Below are 23,977 nucleotides of genomic sequence, written 5' to 3'. Positions count from 1 at the left end.
CCACATTTCTCTGAATTTACGAGAGGATCCTTTCAATGTATATTGAATTCTTTCAAGTTTTAAGTTATTGAAAATCTCTTTTACCCAGAGGGTGTGGGAAGGGGATGTTGTTGATTTCCACCTTATTAGAATGAGGCGTCGAGCCAATAAAGTAACAAAGGCGATTATATCTGATTGCGGTTTAGGCAAGGGCACCTGAGAGATGCCAAACACGGCAGTCATAGCATTAATTATGAAGGTTTTAACAAAGATTTTTGGCCAAATATAAATTGACATGAAACATCTGAAATACAGTATAACATTCAAACATGACAGATTACTTTGTATGGTGTAAGTACTGACAGACAGACCTCAGAACAAAAACACTCAACCAAAAGGATGGGGGGGGGGTGCTTCTGAACTTTGTTAACCTCTATGTGTAGTGTGGGTGAACTTGGAATTTATTAAGGAGGCTCTTGAGGTCTTTGTCTTTTCTTGTATCTCTCCCAGAGGACGTTGGGTGCATTGAGTCCTCCTTTGTGGAAGCAGCTGCGACGACATGTAACCTGAAGACGTGAGGCGTTTGCATGGCGATGGCCTAAGAACCGTTGGTGCACAACAGCAGTGAAGGGGTTAGGGGTCTCTAGTAGCAGCAGACAGGTCTCTAGAAGGTTACCGGCTTCTGTGGCTGCAGACAGAAAAAAATGGGTGTGGTGGGAGTTCAAGAGGCAATGGAGAAGAAGCTCTGTTGGCCTCAGGGCGGCAAACTGTGATAGGGTTAGGGTCAGGGGTCAGGAGGGAAAACAGGGCTTAGCTTTAGTGAATTGTTTTTTTTTCTCCCAGCTCTAGTTAAAAGTTAACACTTTAAGGAACTCCTGAAACAGACCAATATGTCTGGAAATCTTGGAAGGGGTCGCTGAGGTAGTTAAGAAGCTCGAGAATTCCCCTATGGGATTTTGGATCATTGCAGAAAATAATCTCTGTGGTAAACACACGTTTCTGAAGCGTAGGCGTTTTCTTCACAAATGAACGCCATTTTTATGATGTTTGAAGCGTTAATGCGGCCGACAGAAACTCACGTTATGCTAAAGCTAACTAGACCACGGTCGGATGATTGTGACGTCACTAGCGTTATGCTTCAGACGATCTCTGATAAACTAATCCACGTAGCTTAATAAATAGTTTACTAACATAATATTCACCTTAACCTAAAGATTAAACCTACAGGAGACATCTCCGACTAGTGAGAGAGTTCCCGCCCTCTGTGTCCGGCGTGATGACGTTTAACATCCCCGACAACCACTGTAGTCACATTTAGCCACTTGTTAGCAACCGCCTTTTTAAAGACGAGTAAAAACTTCAAACTTCACAAGTGGAGGTATTACCTAACGTAGTTTATGTGGTTTAACAAAACGCCAACATCTCTTCAGCTTGTGTTAACCACAGACCTTATTTCAGGCATCTAACCACAAACCCGTTGACTTTCAGACGATAGACCCCATGGCGCTCAAATGCTAACTTACTTCCGGGTTTTAGGACTCATTCCTGTGGCGCTGTAAAGTGGAGGTTTAGAGTGTTTGGGGCCCTCAGGAGTTCATCTATGCTTCGTACAGATGGTGTGGTTCTGTTGGTTCCCATCAGACTGTGACCTACAGCAGGTACTGAAGCTGAGTGTGAAGTGATCAAATGAGAGTCAACATCTTTATTGTAAGAAAGACATTTTTATGATTTGCATCATAGAATCAGGTGTATATATATATGCATTAGGAAACCCTACTTCATACAACATTAGAGTCAATACTCTTAAATGTGCATTTGGACTGGCGTTTTGTGGATCTGATTAACTGTAAATAACTTCCTATTTAGAGTTGTTTGTTTTTTGGTCAGCAGCTCTGCTCTATGAGACGAGTCACGTGCAGACAGAAACTCATTCTGGAGCTTGTCCATAGACAAGTTCACAATATGAGGGATGAAGGAAAACAAAGCCGAAACCAAAAGAACGAGTGATGCTGACATGAAGAGCGTTTCACTCTCTGATAGTCAATCTTATAAAAGCTGCTGCTGAGCTCAGAGGACGGGCAGAGCTGATATTCGCTTCAGGGGAGCATGTTAGATATTCAGTCCAACACGTGAAATGAGTGTTGAATGTAATGTCATGTATTTTTACTGTATGTGTAAAGAAAAACAAGAATCTTCTCGTGTTGATGAGGATAACTGTGTCCTGTTGTACGATTAACATGCACATTAAAAAGAAACTCTGAACAATCACATCAAGTTTCATCTGAGTTTTCATGATATGAAGTGTCTTTTTTCTCCCTGATGATTGAAGATAGATTTATAAAGTTGGTATAAATTATATTTCATTCTGGGGGATCTGCTGTCATCCAGATCCCATTGAAATGGAAACCTCCTGCTCAAAGGAATCAGCTGATTGGCTCATTAAACACACAGTGTGTTGTGTCGAAAAAAGCTGACGCGCTCAGTCTTTGTTGTGAAGACAATGACTTGGGTCATCTGAGGGTTATAAAAGCAAGCGTGGAGCTCAGTGTGACCACGCTCAGCCCTCACAATGGGGAAGGTAAGGCAGCTTGTTTTGATGTGCGTGGATGCATTTATCACAAACCGCTGAACTGGAAGTTTTTCTTCATCTGCTAGAAGTTTCAAAATGTCCCTTCGTACTAGTCAACAGCGTGTTCAATAAAATGATCTTTAACCCCCGCAGATCATCTTCTACGAGGACAGGAATTTTCAGGGTCGCACCTATGAGTGCAGCAGCGAGTGCTCGGACCTGCACTCACACTTCAGCCGCTGTAACTCCATCAAGGTGGACAGCGGAAACTGGATGGTCTATGAGAGACCCAACTACATGGGTTATCAGTACTTCCTGAGGAGGGGGGAGTACCCAGACTACCAGCGCTGGATGGGATTCAACGACTGTGTCCGGTCCTGCAGGATGATCCCTTCGGTAAGAATTGATTTTAGAGATATCATTGATAAAATAAATGATGTTGATAGTCGTCCACTGCCCCAGAGGTCATAATCCACCTTGTCCCTGCAGCATCAAGGATCCCACAGAATGATGATCTACGAACGCCCCGAGCTCGGAGGACAGACGATGGAGCTGACCGATGACTGCCCCTCCCTCCATGAACGCTTCCATCACAGCGACATCAACTCATGCAACGTGATGGATGGAAACTGGATCTTCTACGAGCACCCACAATACCGGGGACGGCAGTACCTGCTGCGTCCCGGTCAGTACAAGAGGTTCAATGAGTGGGGGAGCATGACTCCCCGCGTTGGATCCATCAGACGGATCTCTATGTGAGAGACACTGTTAATGTCAACGACTGTCAATAAAGCTTTCCAGTAACACTCTTCAGTGGGCTCCTTATTTCTTCAGGGTCCTTGAGTTGAGAGGTTTGTTGAGTTCAAAGGTTTATTGAGTTCAAGGTCTGTTGAGTCCAAAGTTTGGAGTATTAGAAGGTCTGTTGAGTTTAGAGTTGGAGGGTCTGTTGAGTTTAGAGTTGGAGGGTCTGTTGGGTTTAGAGTTGGAGGGTTTGAAGGTCTGTTGAGTTTAGAGTTGGAGGGTTTGAAGGTCTGTTGGGTTTAGAGTTGGAGGATTTGAAGGTCTGTTGGGTTTAGAGTTGGAGGATTTGAAGGTCTGTTGGGTTTAGAGTTGGAGGATTTGAAGGTCTGTTGGGTTTAGAGTTGGAGGGTTTGAAGGTCTGTTGGGTTTAGAGTTGGAGGATTTGAAGGTCTGTTGGGTTTAGAGTTGGAGGATTTGAAGGTCTGTTGGGTTTAGAGTTGGAGGGTTTGAAGGTCTGTTGGGTTTAGAGTTGGAAGGTTTGAAGGTCTGTTGGGTTTAGAGTTGGAGGGTTTGAAGGTCTGTTGGGTTTAGAGTTGGAAGGTTTGAAGGTCTGTTGGGTTTAGAGTTGGAGGGTTTGAAGGTCTGTTGGATTTAGAGTTGGAAGGTTTGAAGGTCTGTTGGGTTTAGAGTTGGAGGGTTTGAAGGTCTGTTGGGTTTAGAGTTGGAAGGTTTGAAGGTCTGTTGGGTTTAGAGTTGGAGGGTTTGAAGATCTGTTGAGTTTAGAGTTGGAGGGTTTGAAGGTCTATCAGTGGGGGGAACTGGGTCTCACAGCTGCATTGTTGTAGCAGAAAAAGTTTTAATTTGGTTTGATAGGAGACAGTTGATGTAAACATTATTGTCAGTTTGTGATTAGTTTAGATAGAGGGGAGGAACTTCCACACAAACTCAAAATCCAAGAAAACATGGCAGACAAAAAACATGGTTTAAAGCCCAGAAAAGTTTATTGAGAACAAAGAAGAAGAAGAATGTTTTAGAAGCTTCTAGTTTAAGTCGGTGATTCGTCTGAGCGAGCCGATCCTTGGACTGGCTCCGCCCCAGTCGCTGTACCTGCGGTACTCGCCAGGTCTCAGGTAGTAGGTTCTGCCCCTGTAGTTGGGCTGGTCGTACAGCAGCCAGTGGCCGTCCACCACATTGCACGAGTTAATGTCAGACATACGTAGGCGGTCCTGCACGTTGGGGCAATCGTCGCTCACTTCCTGCATCTGACCGCCCATGTCTGGACGCTCATACAGTCTTATTTTGTAGGAACCACGGTGCTGCAGGAAGAACATCATTTAAAAAATTAGTGTGACTGAAGAAACACAGAGGTATTTATGATAACATTGTCCATGAAACATCCTCAGAGGTTATCCACCTGTTTTAGATCAATATCTCAATATCAGTAGGGAAGTCTTAATCTGAAATTATAACATAACGCAATGGGGGGGGGGTTAACCTTTAGAGACAGGGCTAAACTGCTGTCAGGAACAGGTGGGCGGGGTTTAACATTCAGCATAGAGCTAAACGGATGTTAACTAAGCTATCACATGAGAGCATCCATCAGCTCAGGATGATTTCCTGCCGGAGGCCTAGCAGTTATGTTATGTTTCTGGTCTCTCTTCAGCTGCCATCTCAACTAAAGGCAAAAAATATATCTTTAGAAAAGGACTTCTTGGGGCGCTGGTGGCACAGTGGTTAGTGCGCACGCCCCATGTATGGAGGCTATGGTCTTTCAAGCAGGCGGCCCAGGTTCAAATCCAGCCTGTGGTTACCTTCCCTACCCTCTCTCGCTCTATGTGACTTTTGATTCATATCTTGCCAACAGCAGTGTGTAGACAGCCTGCTCTGTGTGGCAATTTATTAATGATGGTTCACTGAAATCAAACTTGGAGTATTTTGTTGTCACCACTCATCTTTTACATGCTGAGCAGTCAAACACAGGAAGTTACTCATCAGGTCAAAGGTCAAGACTCTTGTCTTAACTCACACTTCATGTCAGTCTTACCATGGGGATCATGCGGCAGGAGCGGATGCAGTCATTAATGCCGATCATGCGCTGGTTGTCCGAGTACTCCCCCCGTCGCAGGAAGTACTGGTGGCCCAGGTAATGCGGCCTCTCGTACACCATGAAGCAGCCGCTCTCCACCCGGATGGAGTTACAGCGGTTGAAGTAGGGATGGAGGTCGGCACAGTCGCTGATGCACTCGTGGTGCCGACCCTGGAAGTTCCTGTCCTCATAGAATATGATCTGAAAAGATATTTAATGTCAACAACACATGGGCTTTAAAACATTTGACATGATCTACTCTACACAACCTCGCCGCTCGCTCACCTTTCCCATCGTTCATTGGTGGGGGGCAGACTGGCGCTCCATAGACGCTCTCTGTGCCGCTGGCCTTTTATATTAAGTAGCTGTTTGATGGCACAGCATAAAGTATTGTCCTTATAACACAGATCTGGTTGTGTATGGGCCGACTCTACAGTGTGACTTATTGTTGTGCACGTTTCACATGTTCATCACTATTGATCAAAACAGCTCGGTGTGTGACCTCTGTGAGGTCAGAGCCACGGAATCAGCAAAACAAACGCCACGATCTGTCCCGTCATTGAAAAAGACTTATCATGTTTAACACCCCCCCCTGTATATTAACCCCCCTCTGACCCCCCCATTAAACTCTATATTATTGTATAGTATATATTGGGGCGGCAGTAGCTCAGTCTTTAGGGACTTGGGTTGGGAATTGGAGGGTTGCTGGTTCAAGTCCCAGCACAGACCAAGAAAATAGAAATCAGGACATCGGCCTGGTAGCTGGAGAGGCACCAGTCCACCCCCTGAGCACTGCCAAGGCGCCCCCGAGCAAAGCACCAAACCCCAAAACTGCTCAGGAGCACTTGCTGTGGGCAGCCCCCTCAGTCTGAGACTTCTGTTCTCTTTCTTTCTTTTTTTAAGACCTATTCTTCTTATAAACTGGCGTTCCACATGGTTTAGTGTTCGGCCCACTACAATTTCTCACCCCTACATCCCTCCTGCATTATTGGGATTATTGGATTAATGCCTGTGTGTGTGTTCATGTTCATTAGACAGAGTGTAAAAACTTTTTATGAATTGATGCTATACAAATAATGATTGATTGATATTAACCCCCCTCTGAGCCCCCACCATTAATTTATGGCTGTGTACATTCAAAATAAGAAAACTTAAATGACTGATTAAAGGTTTGAGGGTTATAGTTTTATAGATCATGAGTTCGCTCACATCATCCATTCAAACAGAAACAGCCCCATACATCAGGCGATTGGAGGCTCGGAGCATCCCTGTTAGAAGAGCCCAGAAACAATGTGACCGTGTTCCTGTAGAGAATACAGGAACACATCCCACTGGGTTTCTAATATTTGATCTGTTTTTTTAGCCCTTCATGATTTAATTCAGGTTTGGAACGTTAGCAGATATTATTTAAAATACCCATAGTATTATATGAAATATTAAATGTTTTAATACATCAGATTCAGATTTTGAATGTTGGACTTAGTGAAGAATCAGATCAGACTGTGCTCTGCTGCCCTCCAGTGTCCACTGGGTTAAGGGTTAAGGACCTGCTCCATGCAGGGCCAGGTATCATTAAGCTGCTCATTCTGATTGGATGACCTTCTTATTTATCAGTGAATGCTGTCAGACAGAAGCTGCTACTGTTCTACTGTTCATCCACTAGATGGCGGCATGGAGCTGCAGGAGGAACATTTCTATAGAATCAACAGTGAGAAGGCACAGCTGATTATTTCACCCAGACAGGAGGATTCAATTACATCTTACATATTAAAGAGCCCATATTCTGCCCTTTTTGGGGTTCGTATATTTAATCTATGTTCCTACTTTTGTACGTTCACAATAGATAAAGTCTGAAAAAAGTGTCTGTTTTCATGTACTGCTCGTCCTTGCTCCCTCTACGCTCTGAGTCCGTCAGCTACACTCTGCTGAGCCCACACTGTTAGACCCCACGTGGGCCAAGTCTGCTCTGATTGGTCTGCCGATCCGCTCTGTCGTCATTGGTCAGTTGCTCAGCACGCTTCTCGGAAATTTCAACATGAGCTACAGGGCTTGCCACAACGAGCCAATGGGCTTAGATCAGTGATCTCACACTGACAATGACGGCGCACTGACAAATTTTTATTGAGGGGGGCTAGAACCGAGCGTTACATGCAGCTAATGCTGCAGCTAACAGGAGGACGTAGGAGAAGCCGCGTTTCCGCGGACTTCAAATTTTTGCACATAGATGTGCCTTAACATGCACAGGACACTTAGAAAACACACTAAAGAGCATATAAAACCAGAAAAAGCATAATATGGGACCTTTAAATATCATTCAACATTCCAGGTGAGTTTATGGACACACCTACGGCTTTAAGAAACAGAGCAACCTATCACAACACAGATAACAGAAGTCCAGCTGATGGATAGCACTCAATGCAGAACAGGTATAACAATAACTAAATGATGTAATAATGAAATATTTGACACCACAGTTTATGAAACTCATCTGACTTCAGTTTCAATGAAAGAAGAAGACAAGAAACAGAGTGGAACATCATTTATTATAAATATCTGCACAGAGCTGTTCACAATATACAAGAGAAGTCCCGCTCCATATAAACAGACAAGTCAAAGGTCATAAGTCAATTCATCAGACAGGTCATAAATGGTAAATGGACTTGAGCTTGTATTCACCTCGTGTGTAGGTTTACAGGGCAGATCACACCTACACATTCACACACTGATGGTAGAGGCTGCTGAGTAGTGAGGCCATCAGAAGTAACTCATCCATTCATTCATATGCCGACTAAGCGGCGGGAGCAATTCAGGGTTAAGTGTCTTGCCCAAGGACACATCGGACATGTTGCTGCAGGAGCCGGAGATCTAACCCTCGACCTTCTGGTTGAGAGACGACAACTCTACCAACTGAACCACAGCCGCCCATAGGTCACAGGTCAACAGACAATTCACAGGTCAACAGAAAGGTCACAGGTCAACAGAAGGGTCACAAGTCAACAGAAGGGTCACAGGTCAACAGACGGGTCACAGGTCAACAGACGGGTCACAAGTCAACAGAAGGGTCACAGGTCAACAGATGGGTCACAGGTCAACAGACGGGTCACAAGTCAACAGAAGGGTCACAGGTCAACAGACGGGTCACAGGTCAACAGACGGGTCACAGGTCAACAGACGGGTCACAGGTCAACAGACGGGTCACAGGTCAACAGAAGGGTCACAAGTCAACAGACAAGTCACATGTCAGGTGATCAGACGGGTCACAGATCAACAGACAGGTAATCAGAAAGGTCAGATGTCAACAGACAGGTGATCAGAAAGGTCATCAGACAGGTCACACGTCAGGTGAGCAGAAAGGTCACAGGTCATCAGACAGGTCACACGTCAGGTCATCAGACGGGTCAGAAACATGTTTCCTACAGAACACAGAAATGAATTCAGATTAAAACGTGTGTCAATCAACGTAGATTATATGAATCCTCGTTGAGTTACCATGGAAACTGATGCTGGTGAACAAGTCTGCTCTGGACCAGGCTAAGAGTGGAACTTAGTCGTGTCACGTCACTCATGTGTTATTATAGTAATAAATATTATTTAACTCATGTTATAATAACAATAAAGATTACGTTAATTAGATTTCAAAAGTCACAAATCTAATGCAACTACACGTGAGAACATATTCAAAAAAGTAGACAGAACATGATTTGATAAAAAGCCTAATAGATAAGTTATAAGGTGTATGTCAATATTAATTTATTATGATTGAAATTAGAGCAGGAGTGATAACCTGATACAGGTACGTAGGTATTTAACTATTTCAATACATTTATTCAGCACTCCATCATTCCTAAGGCTCACTCTTTATATCCTGACTGATTTTGATTTCATGTTCTGAATTCTTCTTTCGGTGTCAGTCACTGGAGGTTTCACCAGAGAACGTCCTGAAATACTCTTTATCTTTTTAAATCATCAGGCCGTTTGTTTGAGAGACCAGGATGGGGTTAGGGTTATCAAACAGATGCTTTACCTCATGTCCCTCTCAGTCGTCCTTCTTGTTGTTGATGTTGTTGATGAGGTCCTGCGTCTCCAGGGCAAGCTTCCTCCTCGCCTCGTTCTGCTTCTTTAACGCCTCATCTGCTTTCTTACCCTGATAAATTTTCACACCAGCGAAGGCCAGACACAGCAGCAGCGTCTTCAGCGCGAGGACGTACAGCAGGAAGGGGACGTTGTCCAAAGCCTGAGGGGCATAAACAGAGAGATCATGATGAATGGACAAGAGCTTGTATATTTGTTTTCTAGTCTTCTGACTCCTCAAAGCTCTTTTACACCGCAGGTCACACGTACACATTCACACACTGATGGTAGAGGCTGCAGAGTAAAGAGTCCATCAGTATTAACTCATCCATTCATACACATTCACACACTGATGGTAGAGGCTGCAGAGTAAAGAGTCCATCAGTATTAACTCATCCATTCATACACATTCACACACTGATGGTAGAGGCTGCAGAGTAAAGAGTCCATCAGTATTAACTCATCCATTCATACGCCGCCAATGAAGCAGTGGGAGCAACTTGTCCACGATCAGAGGCAGAATGTTCTGGAAGACTTGGAGGTCTCCCTTCCAAGTCAACATGAGAGGAGGGGGTATGTCAGCTGTTCTTCACAGAGGAGGGGGTTAATCAGCTGTTCTTCAGGGGAGGGGGAGGGGTGTGCGATGGAGAGAAACAGCTGCAGGGCACGTGCTTCCCAAACTTTAAACAACTTTCTTTAAATGGGAGAAAAACGTCAGACCTTTTTGACTTGGCTCACAAACCACGAGTGTTTCAGTGTTTTCACACACACACACACACACGCACGCAAACACGCACTGAACCGCAAACACACACAACCACAGACACACACACGCGATATACATAAAGATTTAAAGCGGTTTAAAGAGGTAAAGAAGCTAGTTTACCTTCCAGTTGATCATTTTCGCTCCTGTCGTTGTGAACTGCTCACTCCGCTCACAGACACTCTCATTACAGTTCGCCTGTAGGAGGCGGGGCTTTCACCGACCGGCCAATCAGACTGCTCCTTCTGTTTGACGTGCTAGGTGCTGCATTCAGGCACCCTGGGTGAAAGCAGTACTCTGACTAAAACGTTTCAGGTTTGAGGTTGACATGAATTGAGCGGTGACACACAAACATCATGTGATGAAGGTTACAGAGGAGAATAAAGAGATGAATGTTCAGAGTACATGTCGTTTTAAATTCAGTGCAGTACTTTTATATGAACTGGAATTACGTTTGTTCATGAACTAATTATTGCGCAAGGCATGCTGGGAGCTGCTGGATGTTTCCAGTAGAGCCGTAGTCTACGGAAACCGTGAGGGACATTTTACCCTTCTAATTTGATTTAATAATAAATACATTATTAAAATTAATTTAGAAACAATCAGATTGAATACAGTTAACATCAGAGTATTTATGGTGATTAAATAAATTATTTTAGAGCAATAAAGATCTATTTAAACTACAAACACAGACGAAAAAGAAGCATTCATGTGGTGTCGGACACATCGGAAATACGATTTTCCGACTTGTAAAATGCACGTGAATGCCTGCTCAAGTCGGAACAGCAACTCGGAAACTGGGGAAATAAATAGGTGTCCGACTTGCCGACTTGACGTCATCACATGGGGGGTAAAATATGTTTTGTTAATGTAATGATATTTTCCTATGAATTCGTGTAGAAGTTTTTGCTCACTCACAAAAGAGACATTCCAACTTTCCGTACTCTAGTCACGGAGAGGGTTCTGACTGTATGTCCTATAAATGCCTCAGTGACGTAATGACGTACATGCGTAGTCACGGTGGCCGAGAGGTTAAGGCGTTGGACTCGAAATCCAATGGGGTTTCCCCGCACAGGTTCGAATCCTGTTCGTGACGATCTTTAGTTTTATTTCAAATACAACGATAATACAATGACGTCACAAACGGCTGATTTAGTGAATCGTTTTTTAGTTTACATAAAAAATATTTATTTGTAGAAGTTTGGTTTCAGAATTCAACTGAAATAAATAAATAAAACTTTACATGATTAAATGAACAAGACCTGGACAGACTTTTTAGAGTTACACTACAGAAGGTATCACATTTGAAACAGTTTTATTGTTGACATTTAACACCTCACAGAGACGCCGCCTGTCTGGTCAATCTCCTCACAGAGACACGGTCTGTCTGGTCAGTCTAGTCCGTCTCATCACAGAGTCACAGACATCTCCATCATCTATGGTCAGGTTTCCAAACCAGTCAGCCAACAGAAATCAGTCCCTTGGTTCTCAACAGACCCTGAGGATCCCCTCCAGGTCCAAGACCTGAGTCATGCTCTGACCATCAGGGAGTTAAAGATGAGCTCAGTAGCGCCCCCTGAGGTTGGACATGGTGATGAGAGCTCAGTAGCGCCCCCTGTGGTTGGACATGGTGATGAGAGCTCAGTAGCGCCCCCTGTGGTTGGACATGGTGAGGGGCAGAGACACAGAGGAGAGAGAGGACACCTCCCAGTAGAGCGAGCGAGACAGAAACAGCTGATAGAGGATCACCATGGAGATAGACTGACACAGGACCACACCTATAGTCACAACCTGCCGGGAGACCAGAACCAGGGTTAGACCAGGACTTAAATGAAAGTCAATTAGAGGTCAAGATTGATTTATAGTCAATCAGATATGTAGATACACAAGGCTTTAAAAGATGAATGAATGCGGAGAGGTCAAAGTTCAAACCTTCTCTCTCTGGTGCTCGTCAAAGATGGCCGACGCGAGGACAAGGACAGGCTGACAGAGGAACCACAAGAAGCAGCCCTATGGACACAATCATAATGTTTTTATAATGATTATTGTAAAAAATGAAGGCGGCACTGTGCCGGGCGTACCTTAGTGAAGCTCAGGTAGAAGTCTCTTCTGAGCGTGCTCCTCTCCGTGGATGTGATCTGGTAGAGGACGGAGGCGAGCAGCAGAGTGACGATCAGTCTGAGAGCGATGAGCAACAGGAAGGCCAAACTCCGCTCCGAGTGGAAACTGTGATGATCACTGTGAGAGTCGGAGAACTGTTGCCATAGCAACAACACACCCTGAAACAAACACACCATAAGATGATCATCTCTGCTGGGATTCTTTCACTGTGGGGCAGTATCACTCATCCTTCCAACCTTTCTTCTTTTTCAAATATTAATATGACAGAGATGATGTTTCAGAGTACACCTTCATACCTGTGTGATGACTCCGCCTACAGCAGCGGCCGTGGACACCGGCGAGCGTTCCCACTGCAGCGGTCTGGACTGAGGCTTCCTACCACGACCCAGTGTCCAGCCCAGACACAGACTGAGCAAAAGGTAGAGCATGGACACCTGAGACGCCATGTCCCAACCTGCAGGGGGCGACACAGAGTCAGGAATATAAACGCCTGAGACGCCACGTCCCGGCCTGCAGGGGGCGACACAGAATTATAAAGAGACGTACACTCTGCCAGGCTGCCCATCACAGGAATACCGACACCATCTCTAGAGTACCTGCAAGAAAAAGAGCATGGGGTAAGGTCATGATCCTCTGAATCACTGAATGTTGATGTTAACAGAAGGTCAGAGTAAACATGTGCACATTCATTTATAGACAAACATTGTGATTTCTGGAGGAAGAAATTCATCATAAAGATACAAAGATTAATTTGTTAAAAGAAATATCACATCAGGCAAAATATAAGCCCTGTCTATGTGTGATATACCGTAACAGAGTTACCTGGCCAGGTGAATGTAGTTGCAGATGGCGGAGCACCCATGTAGGGTAAGGACGATAGTCAGCACTATGAGGACAGTGTGCATGGGCCCGCCTTTCCTCACAGCCTGAAACAGAGGCTGAAAGTAGATACAGCCGGAGACAAAGTACGCCAACAGCAGCAAGAAGTAAAAGCTGACAAGACCTGAGAGACAGAACAAAGGGCAAAGTTAACCCTCGCTATAAAGCATAAACTGAGGAGACCTGAGAGACAGGACAAAGGGCAAAGTTAACCCTCGCTATGAAGTAAAAACGGAGGAGACCTGAGAAACAGAACAAAGGGCAAAGTAACCCAGATGAAATAAAGGAATAAAAACGGAGGAGACCTGAGAGACAGAACAACGGGCAAAGTAACCCACATGAAATAAAGGAATAAAAACGGAGGAGACCTGAGAGACAGAAAAACGGGCAAAGTAACCCAATTGGAATAAAGGAATAAAAACAGAGGAGACCTGAGAGACAGAACAAAGGGCAAAGTAACCCAAATGAAATAAAGGAATAAAAACGGAGGAGACCTGAGAGACAGAACAAAGGGCAAAGTAACCCAAATAAAATAAAGGAATAAAAACAGAGGAGACCTGAGAGACAGAACAAAGGGCAAAGTAACCCAAATGAAATAAAGGAATAAAAACAGAGGAGACCTGAGAGACAGAACAAAGGGCAAAGTAACCCAATTGGAATAAAGGAATAAAACTGAGGAGACCAACAACATTAACAACATCATGAATAGAAATAATAACACTTGGAGCACGGGGGAGGTCTGACCTGCCTCCTGGGCACTGAAGTGGTCAAGAGGGTTCCCCGCAGAGTCAGGGTTGAACATCAAGATGGTGAAGGTGAGGTCAGAAAGAGCAGGTATCTCTGAGCTCACCTGGGGAGACACATGGCAGGTAAAAGGAGAAAGTCAATATGGAACAAAAGGAGACCAAATACATCCATCCATCCTTTTTCTTCCTATTATCCGAGTCTCACCTACAGTTTAATTTATCCTACTCTTTGTCGTTCTCCAGCTCTCACCTGTGTGAAGAGTTCTGATTGGCTTCAGTTTCTGTGTGTGTGTGTGTGTGTGTGTGTGTGTGTGTGTGTGTGTGTGTGTGTGTGTGTGTGTGTGTGTGTGTGTGTGTGTGTGTGTGTGTTAGGGGGCGCTCTTACCTGGCAGGTGTACCTGTCAGCGTACAGAGCCCTCCAAGTGGTGGGGGAGGCCTGACGGGGGAGGGTGAGGTTGTGTTCGTCCTGATGAAGGAGGACTGCAGGAGGAGGAGACAGAGAGGTGAGTGACAGAGGGGAGGAACCAATCAGATGTCACCTGTTCAGGTACTCACTGCTGAACTGAGCTCGAGACAGCCTCTGAGAGCAGCTCAGGTCGTCCGAGTCCAAATCCAAGACCGGGTACAGCAGGAGTCTGGATTCTTTCTCTGCAGCCAGAGCCGAGTCCTCTAGCCGACACACCAATAGACCGTTGTCCCCTGTGTACACACACACACGCGCCATTTTCAACTTTTTATCAGACATTATTCTCCATTTGAAGTTCCTATAATTCGAGTGTTGAGCGAGAGCAGTGAGAAAATTGTCGCCTCGTATCATAACAACGGTTTATTTATCCGCATTCTCTTCCGGTTTCCCCTTTTTGGAATGACGATTTTAGACTACCGCCGCCTGCTGGCATGGAGAGTTATCATAGGGGTGTCTGCCGGCTGCAGTCTTTGCGGTGTGTTCTAGTGACACACACACACACACACACACACACACACACACACACACACACACACACACACACACACACACACACACACACACACACACACACACACACACACACACACACACACACACACACACACACACACACACACACACACACACACACACACACACACACACACACACACACACACACACACACACACACACACACACACACACACACACACACACACACACACACACACACACACACACACACACACACACACACACACACACACACACACACACACACACACACACACACCTGTAAACATGAATGAGGAGATGAACTGTCCTCCGTGCTCTCGCGCCGCTCCGCTCCTGAACTGTCCGGTAACCGTTTTACTCCAAACTTCCGCTCCGAGCAGCGTGAACACGACCACAGAGAGCAGACACGACATGTTTAATGTTTTAGTCACTACACACCTAAACACACCCGAGCTGACGGACTCAAAGCGCCACGGAGACAGAGGTAAACACAGTCAGCCTAGCTAAAGTTAGCTGAAGTTAGCCCGGATCAGACCGGAAACTGCGTCATTCTGAGCTCCGATCATAGACTTCTATGTTACGCAGTCTTAATCCACTAGAACCTCTGAAGTCGCGTCTCACGTTGGAAACAGTTTAATACACGTAAGTCTGAAACAGTTTAAACCACTCCTACTTAATTTGAACAACGAAACAACATCGTTTACCCGCAAATAACGTCACAATGTTTACCACCTTCTCTTATTTTGAAAAGGTAACAGGAAGTAACATATAAGTAGTAGCTAGCTTCCCGTCACTTTGATGACAAGTCTGCGCGGTTGACAGTTTGACTGGTTTGATTTTCATCCAATAATAACGAAGCTTAATGAACGACAGCCTATTAGAATCTGTGTACACTTTGATAACATCTCCGCCCATTATCAACGTGTCGACACTGTCGTAAAGCAGCTGGTAACTGTCGCAAAATGCTCAACGTGTCCACTTTTCTGAACAGAGTACGAAAAGGGCACGACAGTTAGCCATCTAGCATGCTAGGTAGTTGCTGTGCCACATACTGGTGTTTAAATTAAGATGTTATCGTGTGTAAGTAGTTGTGTGTCTGTGTCAGTAGGTGTGGGTGCTGGCCATGTGTGTGTGTAGGTGATGTAAATGTGAGGACTGATGGAGTCCAACAGGACGGTTCTGGTGACCGGAGGATCTGGATTTATGTGAGTTAATGTAAACAGTTTTACATTGTAAACGGTGACCGTGCTAACTGGTGACAGGGGTGTTCAGTGTAAACTGGTGACAGGGGTGTTCAGTGTAAACGGTGACCGTGTAAACTGGTGACAGGAGTGTTCAGTGTAAACGGTGACCGTGTAAACTGGTGATATGATTCTATATAAATCAAACGATATTAGCATTTCATGATAAAAAAGTGAAAAATAATATTTCCTAAACATAAGCTTATTATTTACAAACATGTCTCATCTTAGCATCCTTTTTAACTAATTAGTTAATTAATTAGTGTGTATGTTTCTGTTTAGCGGCTCTCACCTGGTGTGTTCACTGGTCCTCAAACATCCCGACTGGAGGATCATTAACCTGGATACTGTGAGTGTTACTTGTGTGAGCCATGTGTGTATACCTAGGTGTGTGTAATCAGGTGTGTGTACCTGTGTGTGTCTCTGTCAGCTGGATTACTGCTGCAGTAGGAGGAGTCTGCAGGCTGTGGAGGACCGATCCAACTACTCGTTGATCAGGGTGAGAAACTCTTTAAATGGTTTAACTTTATTTAAACTGTGACATGATAACAAAAACATCAGAAGGTTCTATCATTCATATTTGAATCATATTTCCTCTCCAGGGAGACGTCTGTAACCCTCAGCTGGTGAATCACATCTTCAACACAGAAAACATCGACGTGGTTTTTCACCTGGCGGCAAAAACTCACGTTGGTAAGAAACCATTTTCGTTCATGAATGAATGATAATTCACGTGTGAGATCAGGTTAAAACTTTAATATCATCATGTTTGAATCGTCCAATCAGAGTCGTCGTTTGAGTCTCCGTCATGTTTCCACCGGGTGAACGTTGAAGGAACGCAAGTTTTACTGTCGGCCGCTCATCGGGCTCCTCACACGCTGCACCGCTTCATCTACATCAGCACAGACGAGGTGTACGGGGCGGGGCCGGGACAGGTGAACACACCTCCACTTCATCACGTATGAAACATGGACGTAGTCTCAGTGACGTCATCATCGTAGAAGTTTTGTCTTCCTCATTGGCTTCATTCTTCATTTTCGCTGCTTATGTTTTTTTGACACAATGCAGTGAAGGATTGTGGTAGATGAACCGGTGTGTTTTGTCTGCAGGGCTGCGATGAGACGAGTCCACTGAGGCCAAACAACCCATACGCTGCGACCAAAGCTGCTGCAGAGACACACGTCTTGTCCTACTGGGACACACACAGGGTACACACACACACACTCTGACACACAAACACTTCTGCAGCTCCAAGAAGAAGGTTTTTTTTTTTTTTTTTGTGGGGTTGGCTGATGGGTACAGGAGGGTGGTGCCCCGATTTTCAACGATCGCAGCGCTAACAACTGCACTCGCCAATTCTGTACCTGAACCGCAAGCTACAGCCCTGTGAGAGCAGCTATTGGCTGGTGGAAAAAGATGGCTGCTCGGTACTCACAGGTCAGCCTGGTTGTGGTTACAGAGAAGGTCCCTGGTACTCGTGTTTGTGGAACATTTACCTTCCCGTCCATCTTTGCTTATGTAAATAATATTTTTTCTGTTTTGCATTTTTTTGGCACTTTTTTTTTCACCGCACGTTTGGAGGCCGGCTAAAACAGAAAAACACCATCACTGCATTCTACAACAGTTCCTGTTTTTTCCCGCTTTTTTAAGGGGTGCAGCACACACACTGTAAAAGGAGGGGGTTAGGGTTATAGCCTGATGAATAACTGATTGAAGTCAGTCTGTTTGTATTTGTTTGTAGTTTCCTGTCATCATCACCAGGAGCAACAACGTGTACGGACCGCGGCAGTATACTGAGAAGGTAGAAAACTATAAACACACCGCTGTGGACGATGTGAATTAACATCATGAGATCCAACATGGCCGACCAGCCCTTTTAATCTTCTTTGTGTTCAGGTCATCCCGAGGTTTCTCTCTCTCTTACGCAACAACAGGAAGTGGTACGTCTGTTAAAGCTTTTATTTTGGTGTATTTCTAATCCGGCTCTCCAGATTAAAACTCTCTCTTGTCCTCAGCACCATCCAGGGAACACTCCCGAAATCTCGCCACTTCCTGTTTGTGGCCGACGCCGTCAATGCCTTGCTGCTGCTTCTGGAGAAAGGCATTGTGGGAGAAGTCTACAATGTAGGAACCAGTTTTGAGATTCCCATCACGCACCTGGCCAGGGAGCTCATTAAGACGGTGGGTTACCACGCTGTAGTTCATCAAGACAGACTGCAGGGGGCGTTTCTTAATGAAAGCTCTGTATGTGTTCAGGTGAAGAATGTTCCAGACTCTCAAGTGAACGACTGGCTGGATTTTGTACCTGACAGGTGAGCACACAATAAATCACATCACACCTGTTACACACATTGGACATGCACACACCTGAAGCTCACTTTGACCTCTGCAGGCCGGTATTGGAGCTCAGGTATCCCATCACCTGTGACAAACTGAAGCAGCTCGGCTGGAGGGAGAATGTCACCTGGACAGAGGGCATCAGACACACAGGTACACACACAGGTGTACACACACCCTGGTGTAAATCAGCTGTTTCCTGACTGACATGTTTTAATCCCTAAGTTTTGTCCCACAGTGAAATGGTATCAGGAAAACCCAGACTTCTGGTGGAACACAGAAGAGGACCAACGGCCAATCACAGCAGAGTTTCAACATGTGATGGACACATGAGTGGGCTCTGCAGCTCGACTGACAGGACTCAGACCTGATGAGATACACAAGGGGTGACAGGGGTCTTAGTACTGATTCCATTCCCTGCACTGGTTAGTGATGATAGAAGTCATTCATACCATGAAGATATGAAGGTGTATTTGAAAGCACAAACATTTCAGGTCAACTTTAATTTATTTTGAACACCACAACGTGTAAAGAGAGATCGTCTCACTTCTGTGTCAGATATATATTTTTCTAAATGTTTGACCAAAAATGAACAGAATCAATCAAACCATTCAATAAACTGAAAAAAGAACCACATAGAGCTGTCAGACTCTTTGTGCTGCACGCAAACACACAAAAGAAAAACACCACAGAAGAAACCAACACAGAGGAAGAAACCGGACTAACACCACAGAAGAAGAATCACAAACAGGGTAGACGTTTTCAGATCAAACTTTATTTGTGGTCAATCAGAAGCACAGTCGCCGTGTTCTTCGTGCGGTGTCGTCTACGTGCACGGCTGCAGCTAAACTAATACAGGAAGCAGAAACTACTTAAAGGCTGCTGTGAGGGGGGGGGGGCAGGGCTGACCAATCAGGAGCAGAGAAACTGCGGCCAAATTCCATTTCTTTCACTCATCTTTGATATATTAAAAAGCATAAAGCTGCTGAAAGGAGCACAGATTTTGGATCACCTGCATTAAAACCGTCCTCCAGGTGTTTGCTGGCTCCTGATTGGTCGGACTGTCCCACCTGACACACTCGCCTGAAAATATCGAGCTCACGAGAACACAGCGATAGAAGCACAGCTCAGTCTGTGTGTTTATAAGACTTAAAGACGTTTATATCCGGGAGGGAGGGGCTAAATAAAAGCAAAGAATCTGATTGGACAGAACCTTTTTTTTTTTTTAACTCCATGTTTTTATTGTATTTTTTATAAAACTGTCGTACGAGCGTTTTATTAGTTTTTAATCCAAACCTTGGCATTTTGGTGGAAAAGTCAAATTCAGTACTCAGATTAAAGATGGCGGCTTGTTGGAGAGGTTACCTGTCAGACAGGTGATCTGATTATTTAAAGGTAACATGTGCATGCCGACACATCTTCAACATGTCATCAAAACACACCGTCTGTTTACACCAGTTAACCCAGTTTAACTAGTGAGAATTAAGTCCAGTTAGAGTTCACTAACACAGACTGACAGATGATTTATGTTTTATAATAATAAAGTGTCAGCAGCTCTGTGTGTGTGTCTGTGTGTCAGCAGCTCTGTGTGTGTGGTTGTGTGTGTGTCAGCAGCTCTGTATGTGTGTGTGGTTGTGTGTGTGTCAGCAGCTCTGTATGTGTGTGTGGTTGTGTGTGTGTCAGCAGCTCAAACCTCACCGTTCTGGTGTGTAATTTGTGTGTTGTTTGTGTGTGTTTTTTTGACATATTGAAGAGAGCGTGTGCACACGTTGGGTTATTAAGAGAAAGCTCACACTACCCCAGAAAAAATAGAAATGTACACTTAGCCCAACACTCAGTGTCTCTGTCTCTTTGTAAAATATCTTTTATTTCAGCGTAGAAAAATAAATTTAGCACAACCGTTAAAACTACACAAGAGTCTCACAACTCTGTAGACGACGCTCAAACACACAACCCAGAGAGGGAGTCACTGCACCTGGTCTCACACACACACACACACACACACACACACACACACACACACACACACACACACACACACACACACACACACACACACACACACACACACACACACACACACACACACACACACACACACACACACACACACACACACACACACACACACACACACACACACACACACACACACACACACACACACACACACACACACACACACACACACAGGACTTTCATTGCACAGCTTCCTGTAAAGCATGCTGGGATTTGAAGTCTTTCTGATGCAGCAATGGGAGCGTAGCACCGTTTTAATGTTCACCAATTTACACAGACGTGTTACCATGGAGACACCGTGAGTGTGTCTGTTGCCATATTAACGTTTACTTTACGTTATCTGCTGGAATTTAAGGCATTGGAGGATTTTGAAAAAGATTCAAAATTAAAGTGCTGAATTTCTACACAAGACTCTTTAATTAAAAAAAAGGATTGAAAGCTCCAATGGGGGGGGGACCAGACTCAGAAGCCCCCAGCTGACCAGCTGAGTGCCTCTTTATTGGAGCGTTCCCTTGGTAAACAGAGGGTGACCTCTCTGTGACCTCAGAGGATGGCTCTGACTGATTTGCAGTTCAGAGTTCATGGAGTTCTTGGACTCTCTGGGTGGGGTCCTGGTATGGTTCCGCTGAGGACCCTATAGTTCTTCTTGGGCAAAAACCCAAGCGTTGTTTTGTCATTGGACTTCTGTGCTGGTCATGGATTGGCCATAACTGTCATGTTTGAAAATAGGGATGTTGGTTGGTGTACCAGAACACCCTCGGCCAAAGATCCATGATTGAATTTGTGGTTGTTTCATCAGATCTACGACCATATGGTCTTGGACACTAAGATGAAGAGAAGAAGGTCAACTGATCACTGCCTGGTGGTGAGTTGGATCAGATAGACAGTCCTAGTAAACTTAATTGTGTAGTGCGGGTGAAGTGGGACCGTCAGGCCCCTGTCCATGAGGTCTACCATCCTCACGTCCGGAAGAATTTCTTGTGCATCCAGGAGGAAGTTGGGACAGGAGTCTAAGTGGTGCCTGCTCAAAGCCTTCATTGGCCTTACATTTTGAAAGCGGCTGCTAGAAGACCGTTGCCTGATCATGGGAGCAACCTCAGAACCCGTTGGTGTCCACCAGCGGTGAAGGAAGCTGGCTTGCCCAGGTGTCTCTGGAAGCAGCCGGCAGGTATTCAGCAGCTCTGAGGGATGCGGCTTCTATGGTTGCAGAAGCAACAACCAGGGTTTGGGAGTTCTGGGAGGCTATGGAAAAGGACTTTCAGTTGGCCTGAAGGAAGTTCTGGTAAAACAATTAGATGGCCAAAGAGAGGAATGCAAGGTTCGCCCAAGACTGTGGGCCCAAGTGCTGACCTGAACTAGGGGAATTGTTGGATGGTGGAAGGAGTACTTTGAGGAACTACTTAACCCAACAAACACATCCTCTGCAGGGGAGGCAGTGTGGAGATCTGGGGGAAGCCTTACCTTTAACATTAGCAAAGGTCACTGATGAGGACCCGAGAGTCTCATCTCTGCTTTCTGCAGATACCGTGGTTTTGTCGGCCTTCCCGTGCTGGGACCTCCAGCGGGCATAGGGGCGGTTTGCGACTGGGGTCTTGTTCACAAGTAAGGGGTAAGATGGACCGTAACGCTGACAGGTGAATTGGTTCAGCAATCCACAGACAAGTGACCGAAATGGTGAGAAGGGAGCCGAGCCTGTAGGCACAGTTTTTGATTAACTGGTTTCTTTCCAGCCCTCATCTATAATCATGTGCTACGGGTAATGACTGAAAGAAGAGCTTTTACACCGCAGGTCACACCTACCCATTCACACACTGATGGTAGAGGCTGCTGTGTAAAGAGTCCATCAGAAGCACCTAATCCCATTCACACACGTTCATACGCTGCTGACCAAGATCACAGATAAAGGCTGCTGAAATGAGTTTCCTCTGCAGTGTAGTTTGAGTTCAGCCTCAGAGAAAGTGTCAGGAGCTTTGACTTTTAAAAGGGACACCTCCCTTTTGGAGTTTTTCTTTCCAGGCATGCCCAACTGGGAAAGAGATCCTGTGTAAACCAAGAGCTCTCTGGAGGGATCATATATCTGGTCTAGTCTGGGAATGCCTCAGAATCCCACCAAGAGGAGTTGGAAACCGCTGCTGGGTAGAGGTGAAGTCTGGGTTCACTTACTTCACCTGTTGCCACTGCAACCCCGACCTCGCAAGAGGAAGAAAATGGAGGTATGGAGCCGTGATGATTTCATGATTAAAACAAGCTGTTCTTATTAAACGTAACAGCTGTGATGATTAAATAACTTAAGTTTTTATTCACATTAAAAGCGAACACACACACACACACACACACACACACACACACACACTAACAGCATGCTAACAAGGTCACAGTGAACATGTTAGTATTAGCTAGTGGTAGTGCTTACAGACCAGGCTAATGTTTAGCATTAGATGAGCAGGTTTTTACATACATAGAGAACTTAATCCAACAATAAATACAGCCTTAAGAAAGGTAGAGTTGCATATATCTGTGTCTGAACAGCGCTTTGTAACTCAATAACTTACACTAACGGTAGTTCTGTCTGCCTCCTAGTGGCCGTTAGAAGGCACAGCAACGTTTCCACACTGAACCACATTCATTCACAAAGTTTTTAACTCTCTGTGCCCTTTAAAATAATTAATATTAGACTTCAAAACAACATGTTTTAACACACACGCACACACACACACTTGGAGGTGATTTCTTCCTGTAGTGTCCAAAGAATAAAGTGTCTCTCCACCTGTAAGGTTATGAGTTTCAGTACACACCTGTCTCCTCACGATGGATGACATCGGTCTGATGTTTGATATTAAAAAGTTATTAAATGAAAAGTTATAAAAATTAACGCTCTGTGACATTAAGAGTTTAAAAAAAGGTTTGAAATCTCTGTCACAGCGAACACAGTTAGCATGTTATGTGTTTTCCTTTGAAACAGGAAGCGTGGGCGGGACTTGTAAAGATTGATTGGCATTTCAAGCAGCCAATAGCTGTGAATGTGAACGTTCACACTCTGAGCTAGCTGTTAGCGTGTTAGCGAGTTAGTTATGTCTAAACTGATGATGATTATCAAGCTCATGAATCAGCAAAACCCCTCAGAGACGCAGAGTTTATCTGGGAGAAAAAGGTGGTAAACTTAAATATTCTGTTGTCATGGAAACTACTCCCAAAATCCTTCATCATTGATTGTCATCAGCAATTTAACCATCCTCCTTTAAACTGACCAGTGACAGGTGAGACAAAACAGAGTCTGTGCAGAAATCATTATGAATCATAATCAGAAATCAGTGGAGGTGTGTTTAATTCAAACCGTCTCTGATCAGAGGACAGGTGTGTTTAATTCAAACCGTCTCTGATCAGAGGACAGGTGCGTTTAATTCAAACCGTCTCTGATCAGAGGACAGGTGCGTTTAATTCAAACCGTCTCTGATCAG

The 23,977-nt window shown here is 44.8% G+C and overlaps 4 protein-coding genes and 1 non-coding gene across 5 annotated transcripts; 3 read left to right on the top strand and 2 right to left on the bottom strand.

Annotated features, from left to right (window-relative positions):
- Positions 1-2,447: 2,447 nt before the first annotated feature.
- Positions 2,448-3,352, top strand: LOC132959566 (gamma-crystallin M2-like). Its single transcript, XM_061032678.1, has 3 exons — positions 2,448-2,557; positions 2,702-2,944; positions 3,038-3,352. Exons 1-3 carry the CDS (start codon positions 2,549-2,551, stop codon positions 3,305-3,307), a joined length of 522 nt encoding a protein of 173 aa, XP_060888661.1. The 5' UTR covers positions 2,448-2,548; the 3' UTR covers positions 3,308-3,352.
- A 916-nt stretch (positions 3,353-4,268) lies between these two features.
- On the bottom strand, positions 4,269-5,748 carry LOC132959565 (gamma-crystallin M2-like). Its single transcript, XM_061032677.1, has 3 exons — positions 5,661-5,748; positions 5,334-5,576; positions 4,269-4,605 (listed from the first exon to the last, which is right to left on the bottom strand). The coding sequence occupies exons 1-3, from the start codon at positions 5,667-5,669 to the stop codon at positions 4,330-4,332; spliced, it is 528 nt and encodes a 175-aa protein (XP_060888660.1). The 5' UTR covers positions 5,670-5,748; the 3' UTR covers positions 4,269-4,329.
- A 5,475-nt stretch (positions 5,749-11,223) lies between these two features.
- Positions 11,224-11,305, top strand: trnas-cga (transfer RNA serine (anticodon CGA)). Its single transcript has one exon. It is a non-coding gene; the product is annotated as a tRNA-Ser (tRNA).
- A 55-nt stretch (positions 11,306-11,360) lies between these two features.
- gpr180 (G protein-coupled receptor 180) lies at positions 11,361-15,431 on the bottom strand. Its single transcript, XM_061032316.1, has 10 exons — positions 15,200-15,431; positions 14,511-14,654; positions 14,341-14,435; positions 13,954-14,059; positions 13,153-13,333; positions 12,877-12,926; positions 12,627-12,784; positions 12,291-12,488; positions 12,142-12,219; positions 11,361-12,000 (listed from the first exon to the last, which is right to left on the bottom strand). The coding sequence occupies exons 1-10, from the start codon at positions 15,333-15,335 to the stop codon at positions 11,851-11,853; spliced, it is 1,296 nt and encodes a 431-aa protein (XP_060888299.1). The 5' UTR covers positions 15,336-15,431; the 3' UTR covers positions 11,361-11,850.
- Positions 15,432-15,859: 428 nt separating this feature from the next.
- On the top strand, positions 15,860-19,136 carry LOC132959372 (dTDP-D-glucose 4,6-dehydratase-like). Its single transcript, XM_061032317.1, has 12 exons — positions 15,860-16,127; positions 16,446-16,512; positions 16,594-16,662; positions 16,766-16,856; positions 16,950-17,098; positions 17,273-17,371; positions 17,905-17,964; positions 18,060-18,103; positions 18,179-18,344; positions 18,420-18,475; positions 18,556-18,653; positions 18,739-19,136. Exons 1-12 carry the CDS (start codon positions 16,081-16,083, stop codon positions 18,831-18,833), a joined length of 1,041 nt encoding a protein of 346 aa, XP_060888300.1. The 5' UTR covers positions 15,860-16,080; the 3' UTR covers positions 18,834-19,136.
- Positions 19,137-23,977: the final 4,841 nt, after the last annotated feature.

The sequence above is a fragment of the Labrus mixtus genome, chromosome 24 (assembly GCF_963584025.1).
Source record: "Labrus mixtus chromosome 24, fLabMix1.1, whole genome shotgun sequence".
NCBI lineage: Eukaryota > Metazoa > Chordata > Actinopteri > Labriformes > Labridae > Labrus > Labrus mixtus.
Note: the sequence above shows the minus strand (reverse complement) of the source record. Positions and strands in the feature narration are given on the sequence as shown.

Excerpts from the sequence above, each read along its gene's own strand:
- LOC132959566 (XM_061032678.1), top strand. Across the intron at positions 2,945-3,037 it reads CCTGCAGGATGATCCCTTCG|CATCAAGGATCCCACAGAAT; the intron begins GTAAGAATTGAT and ends TTGTCCCTGCAG.
- LOC132959565 (XM_061032677.1), bottom strand. Across the intron at positions 4,606-5,333 it reads CCTGCCGCATGATCCCCATG|CACCGTGGTTCCTACAAAAT; the intron begins GTAAGACTGACA and ends TTCTTCCTGCAG.
- gpr180 (XM_061032316.1), bottom strand. The coding sequence starts at position 15,335 with ATGTCGTGTCTGCTCTCTGTGGTCGTGTTCACGCTGCTCGGAGCGGAA. Across the intron at positions 14,436-14,510 it reads GTCTCGAGCTCAGTTCAGCA|TCCTCCTTCATCAGGACGAA; the intron begins GTGAGTACCTGA and ends CTCCTCCTGCAG. Across the intron at positions 13,334-13,953 it reads CTTCAGTGCCCAGGAGGCAG|GTCTTGTCAGCTTTTACTTC; the intron begins GTCAGACCTCCC and ends TCTGTCTCTCAG.
- LOC132959372 (XM_061032317.1), top strand. The coding sequence starts at position 16,081 with ATGGAGTCCAACAGGACGGTTCTGGTGACCGGAGGATCTGGATTTAT. Across the intron at positions 16,857-16,949 it reads GGCGGCAAAAACTCACGTTG|AGTCGTCGTTTGAGTCTCCG; the intron begins GTAAGAAACCAT and ends TCGTCCAATCAG. Across the intron at positions 17,372-17,904 it reads CCTACTGGGACACACACAGG|TTTCCTGTCATCATCACCAG; the intron begins GTACACACACAC and ends ATTTGTTTGTAG.